The 16,221-nt window shown below is 37.1% G+C and overlaps 2 protein-coding genes across 5 annotated transcripts; both read left to right on the top strand.

Annotated features, from left to right (window-relative positions):
• Window positions 1–168: 168 nt before the first annotated feature.
• On the top strand, window positions 169–4,334 carry hsd3b1 (hydroxy-delta-5-steroid dehydrogenase, 3 beta- and steroid delta-isomerase 1). The gene is made up of 3 exons (XM_066706508.1): window positions 169–477; window positions 1,879–2,043; window positions 2,858–4,334. Exons 1-3 carry the CDS (start codon window positions 327–329, stop codon window positions 3,673–3,675), a joined length of 1,134 nt encoding a protein of 377 aa, XP_066562605.1. The 5' UTR covers window positions 169–326; the 3' UTR covers window positions 3,676–4,334.
• Window positions 4,335–4,617: 283 nt separating this feature from the next.
• pla1a (phospholipase A1 member A) lies at window positions 4,618–16,134 on the top strand. Of its 4 annotated transcripts, none has more exons than XM_066706496.1 (11): window positions 4,618–5,704; window positions 6,737–6,950; window positions 7,339–7,516; window positions 8,058–8,166; window positions 9,420–9,521; window positions 9,982–10,074; window positions 10,275–10,460; window positions 11,921–12,007; window positions 12,292–12,400; window positions 14,075–14,227; window positions 14,941–16,134. In XM_066706496.1, the coding sequence occupies exons 1-11, from the start codon at window positions 5,635–5,637 to the stop codon at window positions 15,044–15,046; spliced, it is 1,407 nt and encodes a 468-aa protein (XP_066562593.1). In that variant the 5' UTR covers window positions 4,618–5,634; the 3' UTR covers window positions 15,047–16,134. The 4 variants fall into 4 exon arrangements, with proteins under 4 accessions (XP_066562593.1, XP_066562595.1, XP_066562594.1 ...); XM_066706498.1 differs by having other exon boundaries at window positions 4,623–5,704; window positions 6,705–6,950; XM_066706497.1 differs by having other exon boundaries at window positions 4,625–5,704; window positions 10,293–10,460.
• Window positions 16,135–16,221: the final 87 nt, after the last annotated feature.

Genomic DNA, 16,221 nt, shown 5'->3' with positions numbered 1-16,221 from the left:
AGAGGGTCAAGTGTCAGATTTCAATGAACCACAGCCAATAAATCTGTGTCTGTGGAACTAATCAAGGATATATTTACTTTTACGCTCATCAGTTATTTCATAAATAATAAAATAAACTTCTGGCTGACTGTCCTTGGCATTAAGTTTCAGCAGAATGGTTTACAAGGTCAGCCCCAAAATTGTCATTGGCAGGTATCAGTGCATATATACCACACGCAAACAACCAGCATATCAGTTCGAGCTGCAGTGTTGTATTCATTTCCACAACGCTGAACTCCCATTCTCCAATCCATTTACTGAGGGAACTGATTGCTCCACCTGTGGCCATGTCTCTTGCTGGCGAAGTGTGCCTCATCACTGGGGCTTGTGGCTTCCTGGGGGAGAGAATTATCAAGCTTCTGTTGGAAGAAGAGGAACTCACGGAGATTCGGCTCCTTGATAGGGATATCAAGCCTGATCTCATCACATCTCTGAAAGGTAAATGTTTCTCATTCTATTGGGTTTTTGTTCTGTATGTTTCAGCCCCACATGGGGAATCAGACTTTTCTGTGAAGTGTCCGCATTCTGCTTCCTTTTTGTGTTTTTCTTTTCTTCTGAAATCAGATAAATTACCTATTATATTTGACTGGCAATTCAAGTAGTCAAGGGCTGAATTTATATGGTGTTTCCATTTTTCCATGTATACATTATGTTAATAGGCAGATTACAGTCTTCATGATTTAAACTGTTCAGGTTATTTTAGTTGTTGTTTTTTTTTGTCATTTTATACAACCCTTTTTATAATTTCCTACAGTCTGCACTTCCTCTGGCTGTGTTGTCTCTGTGAGCAGCCACTCTTAAAAACACTAAGAAAGCATATCCTCCTGTACAATCTGATCAAACCAGAAACAATGCAAAATCTATGTTTTCCGTTGGCATGAACTTAAAAACAGTATTCAGTTTAACTCCTTTCCATTCATTGCAAATAAATAGATAAAATAATACTTGGAATGCATTTGAACAGTGTTGGTTACCCTCTAAACAATAAGTTAAATGGAAATGTTTTTACAGCAAACAGTACCATGACTGCAGGCACACAAAATAAACTAATTTGTCTATACAAGGGTTAACATTACAAATGGGAAGGGAAACCTGAGGCCTGACACAAACACCTATAGTTTTAGACCTAAACAATCTGAAAACCCCTGAATACCAACCAGCTCAATAAGAGTACATTCCTCATTATCAGTGAGGAAAGAGAAAAACATTCAAGGACTCAAGCCTGTACCAAAAAGAAAGTTTTTCAAGTTCTGTCTTTATAGGATTTCCTAACCCTCGAGTGAAAGATAAAGAAAGAACGAGTTCCTTGCTCAATGGAAAATGCAAGTGCCCTGTAGCTTGGCAACTGTCTATGCCCAGAAGGAGCTGTACAATAAATAACCCCGTGGTGGAAACTGAAATGAGTAAAAATCAAGCAGTGAAGCTGCAACCTGCCATTTAAACTGACTCAAAGTGAAACTACAGTTTGTACTTTGTTTGCTTGTTCTTAGTTGTTTTGCTGTTGATTGATTTGTTTTCTGTCAAGTGATGCAGCCAGTTGCAAAATGTGAGTTCTACTTCCTTGTCTGATGAATGATTGCACCATATAACAGAATTATACAGGGAGGAATCTAACATGTACTTTTACAAATGTGTTCTGGTTCCAAGAGCTTCTTTATAAGATGTACATCATTTCATAACCATGTGAACAAATAAATATATACATGCCCAAAGAGTGGTATGTTTTAATAATATATGAAAGAAAAGTCTGCAAAAAATTTGTAATCTATTGTTACATTTCCTAATTACTTTAGATGGACTTTAGATTATGGGGTCAATTGAACTTGTAATTTATTGCAGAATCCCAAGGTCACACCAAATTGACTGTGTTTGAGGGGGACATCAGGGACCCAGAGCTTCTGAGGAAATCATGTCATGGAGCCACTCTTGTATTCCACACGGCTTCTATCATTGATGTCATAGGATTGGTGGAGGAAACTGAACTACATGGAGTTAATGTAAAAGGTAGTGTGCACCCACATAATGTACTGTGATGTTAGAAATGGTTAGGACGAGGCAGGTGAAGACAAGGACCTCTTCCAGGGCATCATTTACTCATAAATTATCATATTTAATAAATAATAATAATTTAATTATTTATTAAATGTGTGTATATATATATATATATATATATATATATATATATATATATATATATCTCAATTTTGAAAAATAAATATTTGGATTTGAAAGCTTAAATCTTAAATCAAGATTTTGCAAAATAAATATTTAGCCCATCTGTGGTAGAGCAGTCTCTGTGCAGGATGGGCAGGGAATACAGGTGAGCTCTGTAAAAGGTGACAGCAAGTCTAATATTTGTATTTTTCTTAAAATATGTATAACACACACAAAATTGTATCATTTATCATATCATATAGTTAAATATTTAATTGTCTAAATATTTAGTTTGCAAAACCCAGATTTAGGTTTTAGTTAAATATTTATTTAAGCTACAAATATTTTGCATTTTATGTATTCATTTAAAAAATCTTAAGATATGGAAAAAAGGCTTCATTATTTTTAAATCTGGAAAAACACACAAGATTTAAATGAAATCTGTGAAAAAATACACTGGGAAACAATGTGCATTGTATTATATTTGGCACCCCATAAATCTCAAGAATATAAACTATTCACATGTGATTTGCAATTGAAATGCATCTGCCTTTGTCTAAAGCTATTTCCAGCACACGCTCTCCAAGACAAAAGAAGGTTGATGCAAGTGAATAGCATTTAATTCATATGGAAACTGCAAATCAAGTGTATTTTGTTTCTCAAGGTACTCAGCTTTTGCTGGAGGCTTGCATCCAAGAGAATGTGAGGTCTTTCATCTACACCAGCAGTATTGAGGTGGCTGGCCCCAACCCACAGGGTGACCCTATTATCAATGGCACTGAAGACACACGCTACTCCTGCTGCCTGAAATTCCCCTACAGTAAGACCAAGTTCCAGGCTGAACAGTTGACTCTGCAGACCAATGGAGAATTTCTCCGCAGTGGAGACAAAATAGCAACCTGTGCCTTGCGTCCCATGTATATTTATGGTGAGGGTTGCAAATTCCTTGTGGGCCACATGGAGAATGGAATGAGAAATGGCGACGTGTTACTGCGCACCTCAACAAAGGAGGCTGTGGTGAACCCTGTGTATGTAGGGAATGTGGCTTGGGCCCATGTCTTAGCAGCCAAAGCCCTGAAGGACCCTAAAAAAAGAGCAGCGATCGGGGGCAGTTTCTATTTCATCTCGGACGACACCCCCCACATGAGCTACTCGGATTTCAATCATGAAGTTATGAAGCCTCTGGGATTTGGGATTCAGGGTAGGCTCTCCCTGCCTCTGCCTCTGCTCTTCTTTATATCCTTCCTCTTGGAGATGGCTCAAGTGCTGCTGAGCCCCTTCTTGAAGTTCAACCCGCCAATGAACCGCCAGTTGCTCACCATGCTCAACACGCAGTTCACCTTCACCTATGGAAAGGCTCAACGGGACCTGGACTACACCCCGCGCTACTGCTGGGAGGACGCCAAGACCTGGACCACGGACTGGTTGGCGTCTGTCCTGCCCAAGCAACGAGAAATTGTGAGAGCTCCCAAACACCCTTGACTCCCAGAGGGCCCTTCTTGCAAGACTCTGTGTGTACTTGATCTATGCTCTGTCAGACATTGACTCTTTCTTTTTACACAATTAAAAAAATAACAGTGACCGTCCTCTTCTGTTTCCTTAAAGGGGTATTGTTGTGGTTCTGTTAATTATTAGAAATAAAAAATAAATGTTAAATTTAACACAAAATGAAAAGATAACCACTTTAAATGTGGTTAAATGTAATATTAAACATTTTAAACATGTTTTACAACATAGTTAACATGAACACTGTCCACAAACCATCACTGCTGCATTTTCTATTAAAAACATTTTCCTTTAATCTCTGACCTTTCTGATTGATCTACATGAAAGTCAGGTTTTAAGTAATTGTTGGGTTTATTTTCTAAATACAAAATTAGGTGTTTTTCATTTCATATTTACCTGAAATTTCTTATACACAGATAACCTTCCTTTCAAATGTGTATTGTAATGCATCCCTATAGAGAATATTGTTATAACACTGTATAATGTACACAATTGTTGGTTACACTGGTGACTGTATATTATTTGACACCAAAAAAACATTTCAGTCAATACTGAGGCATAATGTTTAAAAACAAATTCCTCTCACTTTTTAATGTTATCAATAAAATAAATAAACACACAATGAAACCTTTTAATATTACCATTTAATTTATTTTGAATTGTGTTGCATTACATAAAGTAATATAAAACAATAATTGTAAAAGATAATGAATCTTACATTGTAGAAATAGTACATTTCTAAAGTTGTATTGTTGTGCTTATGTATTATCAACATACAATAACTTACATTTGATTGAATTTGTGTTTATTACAACCATTTATTATTTTTGGGATACCTGACTATATCAACTTAATTTAAACTGCTTAATGAAAACTAAAATTATGTCAGTTTACTTCAACTGTGATTCCTTCAGTTCTTTGAATGTGCACATGATCAATGAATGTTCCTGCTTCAGTAGTTGCCTTTTTAACAGTTATTGAAAGGTTTTTCTAAAGATTAATTATTAACAAGAAATCTCCCATCAAAATACATCAACCTGGAAGGAGATCTATTTAACTGAGCAATGTTTACAGACTTGTGTAAGTTTCAGCATTGTAGAAGTGTGGTATGTATATCAAAACAACTGTGGTAGCTTCATTACGCAGATAGAAAGCTAAGTGCTCTACATTTTTAATGGCCTAATTCAAACTTGTGCAATTTCTACTGACTGTGCTGTAAACTGCTACACCTCCATGATCTTAACCACATTTCAGTTAACCTTATTGCTGAAATAACAACCATTCAATGCACTTCAATTTTGCAGTAATGGAAGCCTTTATATTTGCCAGTAACAAGTTACTATTATTTTGGGTTGTGTAATACTTACCTAGATGTTGCCCATTGCCTGTAACAGAATGTAGGCCTGCATTTTAGTCATGCGGTAGACAAATAGCAATGCATTCTGGCAAACAGGGGATACAAAAGGTCAGTGTTCTTCAGACAAATGATCATTCATGAATGTGAGATGACATATTTGTCCACACATTTCTGCATATTTTTGTCTCTCTGGAAAAAAAGCCTGCAAGTCCCTGTCCTCCAGCTGCAGGCAGCCTTTTCCTGAGTGCATGAGTCTTGCATGCTGTTAAGAATGGAGATTAGACTGACATAGTGGTAGGATCTAGAAAACAAGAAGTAGACTAGCTGCATATTAGACGTGTCTTGTTTTTTTCTGGGAGGCTTTGCATGAATCATTTTTTTGTGTGTGGTTTCTATAATCCTTGTACTGTTACATCAGGGCAGATACATAATACTAGTGGAAAACAACAAAATGCGCCTGAGGTGATTTTGTATTCCAAAAGATTCCCTGTCTTTCCGTAATCATTAACCAAGTTGAGTAATCATTATCCAAAAAGCAGCTGAGAAGAAAAGTTTTCTGTTGTGACTGCTGTCTGGGAATGGCTTGTATCGGGAGAAAAGTTCTGTCCTTCTTTGGCGTGTTGATGCTCTGTGCTCATTTTAATGCAGGTAAGCTACAAACCAATTTTCAACATAAAAAAATAGCAGAATAGTATTTCTTGGAACACAGACTTCCTTATGAATTTTGTCACTGATTTTGCTGTTTTGGTTACAGTTATGTTCTACCATGTTTGTCAAAGCTTGTAGTAACAAGCAGTTGTGAGGAGTTTTATTTAAACCTGGTGTCTGATAATTTGTATTAAAGAGATGTGATTAAATTCGATAGCTTTTTCACAGACAATCTATTAAATTGTCTAAATTCCAAGCATTTCCCATTTAATACAGTTATAAATGTGTGTGCATGACTATACGATAATGTCTGACACTTTATGTCTGGACATGATAAATGTTTTAGGAGTTTTCAGGATCCAAAATGAGTGAATCTAAAATGAAAGAGTCAAGCGAAAGAGGCTAAAGATTAACTGTTGAGAAACTAGTGACGATTTCCAAACAAGCAAATAGCAAAATAAATTAAAAACACTACGTCGGCTAAATTAACAAAAACAGAATACTTACAATGGTAAAAGACCACAACAGAGACTTTTTATTAGCTTTTAGGGTGCACATGCTTCATGTCTCAGGGAACACTGTGTCTACTGTTGGTCTTGTTAAAAAAATCTGTTTCATGTCACAAAGTGATTCAGTCATGCATTTAGTCCTGTCAGCAGGAAAAAGGAGGTAAGAGGAAGGGAATAACTGATAACAAATAACTTTTTATTTCTATCATTGATATCATCACATAATAATCACATTCAGCAACCTCAAATGAACCACATTCTTCCCTTTAGACATTAAGACAACCAAGACTTGAAATGCACTTCTGAGGCATATCAGTGAAAATAGGTTACAGAATACAATGAATTAAGAAGATGTGAAAGAATGCCACAATCCAAGGTCAAGCACAATCAAAGACACTTAAACCTTTCCCATAGACATCAGTAATGACCTAGCACATTGTGTTCCCACCTAGGAGAATGCATAACCTTTAGACAGACAATTTGTCCATTAGGGGAATTTTCAAAAGCCTCTTAAAAACATCAGGGGCTGAGAATGCCACCGTGTCCAACTGTGCCGCCTTTGGGACCACCACTTGGAAGGAATATCGGCAGGACAAGACACTGCAGATCCAGTACCTGCTCTTCAACCGCCAGGGCATGAGCTGTGGCAAGGTTATGAGCCCCGAGGCAGTTAAGAACATCAGCTCCTCTTACTACACAGCCTCTCTCCCCACCAAAATCATCATCCATGGTTTCAGGTGAGTGAGTCTTAAATGTTAATTATACATACTGAAATTACAATTTCCATGCATATTACCATACACCAAAAGGTGTAATGGCAGTTTTGATTTACTTACAAAATCTAAAGAAATCTAAAGTTAAACTTTACACTGTACACTGTGTCCCAGTTCCCTGGTCTCTAATCTCCCCATTTTGTGGTTGTTTGAGATTAAACAAAGGCATTTAAAGTATGTCAGTTTAATCAGTGATCTCCTAGTGAGAGCATTTCTGTTTGCCATTCTATCTGAATTCAGTATAGTCTGGACTTACTTTAAAAATAAATAAATAAATAAATAAATAACATCTTGATCTCGAGGATGGGAGCTTGATACAACTGCTTTACTAACTGTCTGTCCATCGTTTAAGGGCTTTGGGAAGCAAACCCTCCTGGATTCAAAACCTGGTCCAAGCTCTCTTGACTGCAACTGATGCAAACGTGCTGGTAGTGGACTGGATCCACGCAGCTTCTTTTGCCTATAACAGGGTGGTGAACAACTATCAAGAGGTGGCATTAGAAATCTCACATCTCATCAAAGAGCTTATTGTGAGTCGAGCCCCGATCACACTCTGTCAGACAAAGGGAATACAGGCGGCACTGTGAACAACATTTAAGTGTCCTGAAACTAAAAACAGTGAACATATTGAATGTGAATAACAAAGTTACCATTCTACTTAAATTGATTGTAATGGAGAGATTTTAAGAAAGGTAGCACTTCCCCCAAATGTACTGACAAGTTTTAAAGTATTGTAAATCCTTTTTGAAGCCATCAAAAATGGAAACATAATACTGTACTTGCAAATATTATAGGTAGAAAAATGTCCTATAATCATCCTACAATAGGAAATACAATTTCACTGCTTTGACCTGGAAGATTTTGAAACTGGTGAAATTAACCATTAGTTTAGGAAATATGTATATAACCCAAAGTCATATAAGATATCCAAGAATAACAACATTTTACACATATACATATTAAATAGCTTTTTGTTTTTACACTTTCCAATACGTTTTATATGGTTTTGGTTTTATATATGTCACAACCTCGGAAATACAGCAAAAGTCATGTTTTTTCTCCCCCTTTCAGAATATTGGAAGCAAGAAGGAGTCGATTCACCTGATCGGGGTCAGTGTAGGGGCACATGTTGCAGGATATGTGGGGACACTCTTTGGTGGAAGGCTTGGCAGAATAACAGGTTTGTGATAAATATGAAAATATGAACTTAAAATGTATCTAGAAATTCCCGCATTTCTTTGATAGTGTTTGCACACTATGGTGTTATGAAATAGAAACTATTACAAAACAACAGACAATGAAGGTTGCCACAGACCAGCACCTCACTCTGAAAGCAGTCCTGTTGTGCCACACTACATAAATAGGGCATTCAATGGAAAAACAAAAGTGATCCATTGTTGTCACTGCCATCTTGACAACCACGTGCCCCTAAAATTAAGAGAAAAGAACAATGTGTTTCCTGTAAATATCTGAGTAGATGTATGACATAAACATGGTGCTAGGTAAGTAATGTAGTAGTACATAAAGCTACAAGCCAGTTACATTAATTGATATTCTATAAATTGATATTCTAGTGCATTTCTATAACCCTGGTTTATACACTGATGAATGATAGCAATAACAGGAAGAGCTGAATCTTTCAGAAGACGGGAGCTCCTTTCATTTGAAAGTCACACAGAGCACATTGCCAGAGCAGGTGCATTGGCAGTGAAACCACATCACAACTGTGCCATATTTGGACTGGAATCTCTTCTGAGCATAATGATGTAGAAGGAAGTTGATTTTCAACTTACAAAAATAAATGTGTGGTAAAACAATGGTATCTTAACCCCCATGTCAACCGACCAATAATATACACCAGACAGATTGTCAGGGGGGTGATGGGAATGTTAGGAAGTGTTAAAAAACTAATTTGAACCTCAGTTATTGGGCTGGCAATGAAAAAATAAATCTTCCACGTTCATTTATAAAAGCATTATTTGCCGAATATGCTTTTTCCCCTCAACAGAGGGCCCAGAAGAAGCAAGGCTTTCATAAGCAGATTGGTTGTGTTAGCTGGTATTATGGTATTATGTGATTTATTTTTTTCAGGACCTTAGATCTGGGCCATGTTCCATGGTTTAAAATCTCTTTCACAATGTGCTCTTATCCAAATTCCTGCAAAATCTTTAGGTTCTCAAAACCACAGGATGTTAAGTCCCTAAAAATAATTTACTGTTTAAAACCTGAAAGCACTCCAACAAGGATTAAGAGTCCCTGAAGAAGAATGGTACCTATTGAAACGATTGTACACCATGGAGCTGTGTCTTCTAGGCCAGGACTCTTTCCTATAACCTGTAGCCTGTAACTCTTGCCCAGTCACTATCCTCTCAACCTGGGGAGGTTGTTATTGTCAGCTGACAGAACGTTCTCTCAGATTGTTTGTCCTCCCAGGCCTGGATGCAGCTGGCCCCATGTTTAAACATGCAAGAACTTTCAACCGGCTGGATCACACCGACGCGCTCTTTGTGGAGGCTATTCACACTGACTCAGACAGTAAGTCACCAAAACATTCTCACAATGTGTTTTTGTAAATGCATTGCACTCATCTCACCCGGATCACTGAGTACTGTTTTCCAATTCATACACAGTTTTAAATGTATGTTTTATTTATTTATTCTTAAGAATTGATTTAAGTAACTGTAAATGTATGTTGTTGTTTTATCTTTTGGTTTGGGCTTTTGTTTGTTTTTATTTGAGGTGGGGTAGGGGGTAGGTGTATTAGCTTTTAATGTAAGTCTCAGACACAATTTTTATTGAGGAAATATGATATGTGTTTTCCAATAGTACTCACTGCTGTGGAATGTCCATAGAGTCCCAGCCTGGCAATTAAATATGACAATAAGAAAATTGATGCATTACTTATTGTTTGAGAAAATACCCGTAAGATGAGAATCATTCACATTCTAAACTGAAAGGAAACAAGACATTTGTGTGCCTGTCACCATCCATGCAGATTTCGGGATATCCATCCCCGTTGGACATGTCAATTTTTTCCTCAATGGAGGGAATGACCAGCCCGGCTGTACCCGATCCAGCTTCTCAACAAGTAAGACTCTGCTGAAGCCAAGGTTTACACTATATGAACTTTTTCATATAGAATTTCAACTTTTGTCTGGAAGCTCGTAGCCTCTGTAAACTTATGATCAATTCTATATGAGCTTCTGAAACCCATTGACATTACAGGTGCAGCATGGGAAGGGTTTAGTTAAGCTTGTCATGCTGGAATCATGCTGTGTGTGCTGTCAGTTTTCCTCTACTTCCCAGTGTATGACTATCTGATCTGTGACCACATGAGGGCCGTGTACGTCTACATCAGCGCTTTGAACGGCTCCTGTCCGCTGATGGGCTTCCCGTGTGACAACTATGAACGATTTGTCAGTGGAAGCTGTCTGGATTGCAAAGTACCATTCAACGGCTCCTGCCCTCAGATAGGTTGAGTCTTTTAACTGCTTACAAAAATCAGAGAGTGATTATACGAAAAGGGAAAATAGACACTTATCTTGGATTGATTTTACATGATTTTCAGTAGCACATAGTCACCATTTCCATTAATTATTTGCTTGAATAAGTTCAATATTAAGAAGTAAACTAGCTATAAAGAATTTCTCACTTGTCTATGACTGCCCCAATCAGTTTCAGACAGACAGAAAATTTAGTACTTAGTAACCTACTTTCAAATAGAAATATTGACGCCAATATATGACACGGAGTCACACACACAGATATATGTGCAGAATATATACATTCGGTGGCTCAAGAATTCCACTGGTTTCCATAATATTTGTCATGTTTTCTGTTTAAGATTCACTGGAACACTTTGAACACGTCTCATTTGCTTATGAGCCCCAGGACAGATTTCACAACAATATTATGTGGTGAAAACAAAATCTGAACTGCACTGACCTCTCCTGGGCAGCTAGAGAACATGTGTTTAGCCTGGCAATGTCAATAGTGGTAAAATGTTAATGCAGTCAAAAACCCTGCACATCTTTACATGTGTAATTGTGTAGCTCATTTATTGCTATGCAACTGGGTCTCAATGCATTACAGCAGCAGCTACAGCAGGAGCAGCCACAACAGCATCAAAAACAAATGTTTGGCGTCTATACTGAATTAAGAAAGCATGAATAGGCAGGGATTTCCAAATCATTGCATCAGAATGGCTGCAGCCCAAAGCCAGGACAAAGGCATAGTTAACTCACATGTTCAATTCTACACAATACATTATGATGAAACAGCCAGTCATTGTTTGACTTTCAGAGACTCAAAGCAGTCCAGAGATAAAGTTAATGCACGTGAAGATTTTGTTTTATCTTAAGTGATGATAGGAGGCCTGCATGCAGGAATATGTGGCCCATGTAGATATAACTATGTAAATGAGACCATGTTGCTCTGCTGGCTACAGGCTTTCACATATCTCTCTAGAATTTAATTCCTTTCAGGATGAAAATCTAAATCTAAAATAGAATAATGCCCTGGTTCTACAGGTGTGGTTTTATCAGTGTTTTGACCTGAGAATAGAAGATTATTTACGATAGCAACCTGGTGCAAGTTTTGAGATCAGAGGGATAAAGACAACCAGCTCATGATCTGTCCTCTGGTCATATTGCTGCAGTAGGCCTTGCTAATCACAGGACCCTGCCATCCGGTGATTACAATATGGGTACATCTGGTTACATCAGTTTGAAAGTAAGGTATTACCAGTCAGATGCTTTCAATAGCTATCATTACGTCAACTTGTCAGCTATCTATAAAATCATTCACAAGAATATCTGTTTCTTCTGATTTTCCAGTCAGCCTTTTCCATCCAACATTCCAATCCAATCCCAATCCAAATATCCACTTCAGCTGGTCAATACTTCCCTAATGCTTCAGCCTTTGTTTGTTCCCAGGGCTCCCTGAAAATAACTGGATCAAAGTCACCCCACCGGAAAATGAAAACCTTTTCCTGATGACAACAGCTGCAGCACCTTTCTGTAGTAGGTGTTACATTTTTTCTTGGTTTGGCAACAGGCCACTGTACAATTCGATCCTGCTACAGCTTCTCCCAACTGTTACATTACAATTTCACTGTTACCTATCAGAAAAGGATTGCTTTACTTGTGTGAAACATTGTTGAAGTGTTGTCTTATTTTCTAAGCTGGTATGCTTAAATGTATCCCTCAGTCATTACTAATCATCCAAGGTTTAAGAATCGAGAAATAGCCAAAATATTCCCTTAAATGTTTAATGTAACCAGTAACTAAATAACATGTTGATTCAGCCCATCACTTTCTCCTGGAGCTGGAAATTACGCCACTGAAGAAGAGCACTGAGGTCTTAGTGACTCTGAGAAGTGAGAGGAACAGTGACACGCAAGACAAAATCAAACTGTGGGTATATATGAGCCACAATTATCCAGACAAAATTACATTATATACAAAGCAACATTACCAGTTATATATCACATTAAGTGTTTACTGATATTTTACTAGGCATGGTGTTCTACAGAAAGTTCTCTCCGTTGTTGCTTATAGAAATTATTGTTACACCAGAAAGTTGCTCTTTCAAGTCATAAACACCTAAAACATCAAATAAATCAACCAGTATAAACAAACAATTAAGCATCCATGAAGCCAAATGCCTAACCATGTTTATAAATTAAATATTGTATGTGTAAATGTGTTTAGAAATACATTATATATATATATATATATATATATATATATATATATATATACACTCACCTAAAGGATTATTAGGAACACCTGTTCAATTTCTCATTAATGCAATTATCTAACCAACCAATCACATGGCAGTTGCTTCAATGCATTTAGGGGTGTGGTCCTGGTCAAGACAATCTCCTGAACTCCAAACTGAATGTCTGAATGGGAAAGAAAGGTGATTTAAGCAATTTTGAGCGTGGCATGGTTGTTGGTGCCAGACGGGCCGGTCTGAGTATTTCACAATCTGCTCAGTTACTGGGATTTTCACGCACAACCATTTCTAGGGTTTACAAAGAATGGTGTGAAAAGGGAAATACATCCAGTATGCGGCAGTCCTGTGGGCGAAAATGCCTCGTTGATGCTAGAGGTCAGAGGAGAATGGGCCGACTGATTCAAGCTGATAGAAGAGCAACTTTGACTGAAATAACCACTCGTTACAACCGAGGTATGCAGCAAAGCATTTGTGAAGCCACAACACGTACAACCTTGAGGCGGATGGGCTACAACAGCAGAAGACCCCACCGGGTACCACTCATCTCCACTACAAATAGGACAAAGAGGCTACAATTTGCACAAGCTCACCAAAATTGGACAGTTGAAGACTGGAAAAATGTTGCCTGGTCTGATGAGTCTCGATTTCTGTTGAGACATTCAGATGGTAGAGTCAGAATTTGGCGTAAACAGAATGAGAACATGGATCCATCATGCCTTGTTACCACTGTGCAGGCTGGTGGTGGTGGTGTAATGGTGTGGGGGATGTTTTCTTGGCACACTTTAGGCCCCTTAGTGCCAATTGGGCATCGTTTAAATGCCACGGCCTACCTGAGCATTGTTTCTGACCATGTCCATCCCTTTATGACCACCATGTACCCATCCTCTGATGGCTACTTCCAGCAGGATAATGCACCATGTCACAAAGGTCGAATCATTTCAAATTGGTTTCTTGAACATGACAATGAGTTCACTGTACTAAACTGGCCCCCACAGTCACCAGATCTCAACCCAATAGAGCATCTTTGGGATGTGGTGGAACGGGAGCTTCGTGCCCTGGATGTGCATCCCACAAATCTCCATCAACTGCAAGATGCTATCCTATCAATATGGGCCAACATTTCTAAAGAATGCTTTCAGCACCTTGTTGAATCAATGCCACGTAGAATTAAGGCAGTTCTGAAGGCGAAAGGGGGTCAAACACAGTATTAGTATGGTGTTCCTAATAATCCTTTAGGTGAGTGTATATATATATATTAAAAGTTATCAATATACTTTCTAATGATTTCACCATTATAACAACATTTTGCATCTACGTTCTGTAAGTTGTGAATGTCCTTCGTGTTTCAGGCAATCAAATGTGCCCAGTTTAAAAAAAGTGACATCCCACCCTGCTGCCCTTTGTAATATAGACTCCATTGAGTTGAAGACATCTTCACGGTTCTTTCCTAGGAAAGAAATAACCATTCACAAAATCTGCATCACTCAACTTCCATATGGAAGGTAAGATGAAAATTAAAGAAAGAAAGAAAATAGAAAGGTAGTTACACCTCAGCTAGTAACATGTATTCATTACATGTATTTGCACTCCAAAATATTATTAAAGTTGTTTTTAGGACTTGGAATAAATAAATACACAAATAAGCACATAAAGACATAAATGCATGAACAAGCATATGATTCAGAAAATAATTATTTAACTTGTCCTCAAAATATGGGAGGCATTACCCCATTGTTACAGCTGTAGATAACTAAGGCAATATAAGGGGTATAATATTGAATCCACAGTTATCATCTTTTTTTTATAGGAGACAACAAAACATACAAGTTCCTTTTGCAAACTCAGTGCATTTGACTTATTACAACTTTCTCTTTTACTTTCAACCACATACAATACAGGACACATAAAAATAAAACAGAATAATTTCGCCCCTATAAATATGGTTAGAGAATCTGTGGAAACTATTCAATTTGTTTGAACGTTTGAACGTGGAACCATGTTGTGGCTTCCTTTTAAAAATATGTCAGCCAGGGAAGTTATAGCTCTGTTGCCAAGCTAACCCTAACACACACAATGCAAGGGAAAGCTCATGATCCTCCAGAATAATTTATTTGAGCGTACTGTACATCTGAGACCTGTAATATTTGCTACTGGAAATACAGTAATACATTCATGGAGTGGTGCCATATCATATCATGTTATATTTCTATTGCAGTGGGAAGGAGGAACCTTTATGTGTGGAGGATATAGTGCTCCGAAGAAATGCTCCATGGTCCCATGACTTTGTGCATCTGTGTACCACCAGCAACATGGAAATCTAGCCATGTCTGTACTGTGACTAACACTTCACCAACACATGTGCCTGAGCTGCCTCCTAATACATAACACATGTGTATTTTTCTATCTTATTATTTTAATATAGTATATATAATAATTCTTGTGAAGGCTAACATCTGTGCAAGGAAGTTGTGTTAATTTTAATTAAATTTTGTGTTAGTTTATGTTGATTAACTGTCGATAGCACGTGTTCTGCTTCACTTTAATATGTGGAATTAACCTATATTTTATATATTGAAAGCAATGAGTTGCACAAGTAAATCAGACATTGTCATCCTTTTAAAAACACTTTAAAATTATAAAATTACTAAACTAAAACATATTAAAAAAATGTTTACACCAGTCAATGTGTGATGCATATGCATAATGGCATTTATGAAATAGTTTCTGCATGAGTGTCAGGGTGTGATATAGTTCATATTCCAATACTAAAGTACATTCAGAACAGAAAAGTAAACCTTACATTGAGTACTCTAAGGTTAACAACAGAGAGTAGGGGAATTAAGCATATTTCATTAGAAGAAACGTTTTGTTTAAATTAACATTATTTGTAAAAAGCTACATAATAGCACACAGCATTAAGAAGAAGAGGGCAAAAGTAATTAGACATTTACAGGATTTGAATTGTGATTTATGTTTTTTTGTTTGGGGGGGCGTGAGACTACATCTGCTGTATAGCAAATAACCTTTTTCAATAGTGAATCATTTTTTTTTTCCAATGCTTCTTATCTTTTCTTATTTTTTCTTTTTTTTTTCTTATACATAATGTGTTTTGGCGAAAAATATATAAACATCAGTTTTAAAGTGTAGTTTGTGGCCTTGTCCTAAACGGGAGCAGCCAACATGAAAGTCCAAGGTTGTTTTATTAAACATTCTAGAATCAGTAAGTGCTTCTTTAATCAGTTTAAAATGTCACCCTTTCTAAAGACACGTTGGATTAAACGGCTTTGTGAATCTCCCAGTCACACACTGTGATTATCAAAAAATGAGCGGAATAATAGCCCTGTATTTTTCAAGTGCTAACTGAAATGATCGCAGAGGTCTTATAAATGATTAAAACATATTTGAGTAAGGTTTGTGAAAATATTTTCTGTTTTGAGGAATACCTCTAATCTAATGTATGTTGTTTGTATTTCAAAATAATGTATTCCAAAATCTG

This window comes from Amia ocellicauda, chromosome 6 (assembly GCF_036373705.1).
Source record: "Amia ocellicauda isolate fAmiCal2 chromosome 6, fAmiCal2.hap1, whole genome shotgun sequence".
Lineage (NCBI taxonomy): Eukaryota > Metazoa > Chordata > Actinopteri > Amiiformes > Amiidae > Amia > Amia ocellicauda.
This window is presented reverse-complemented; position numbering and strand designations above follow the sequence as displayed.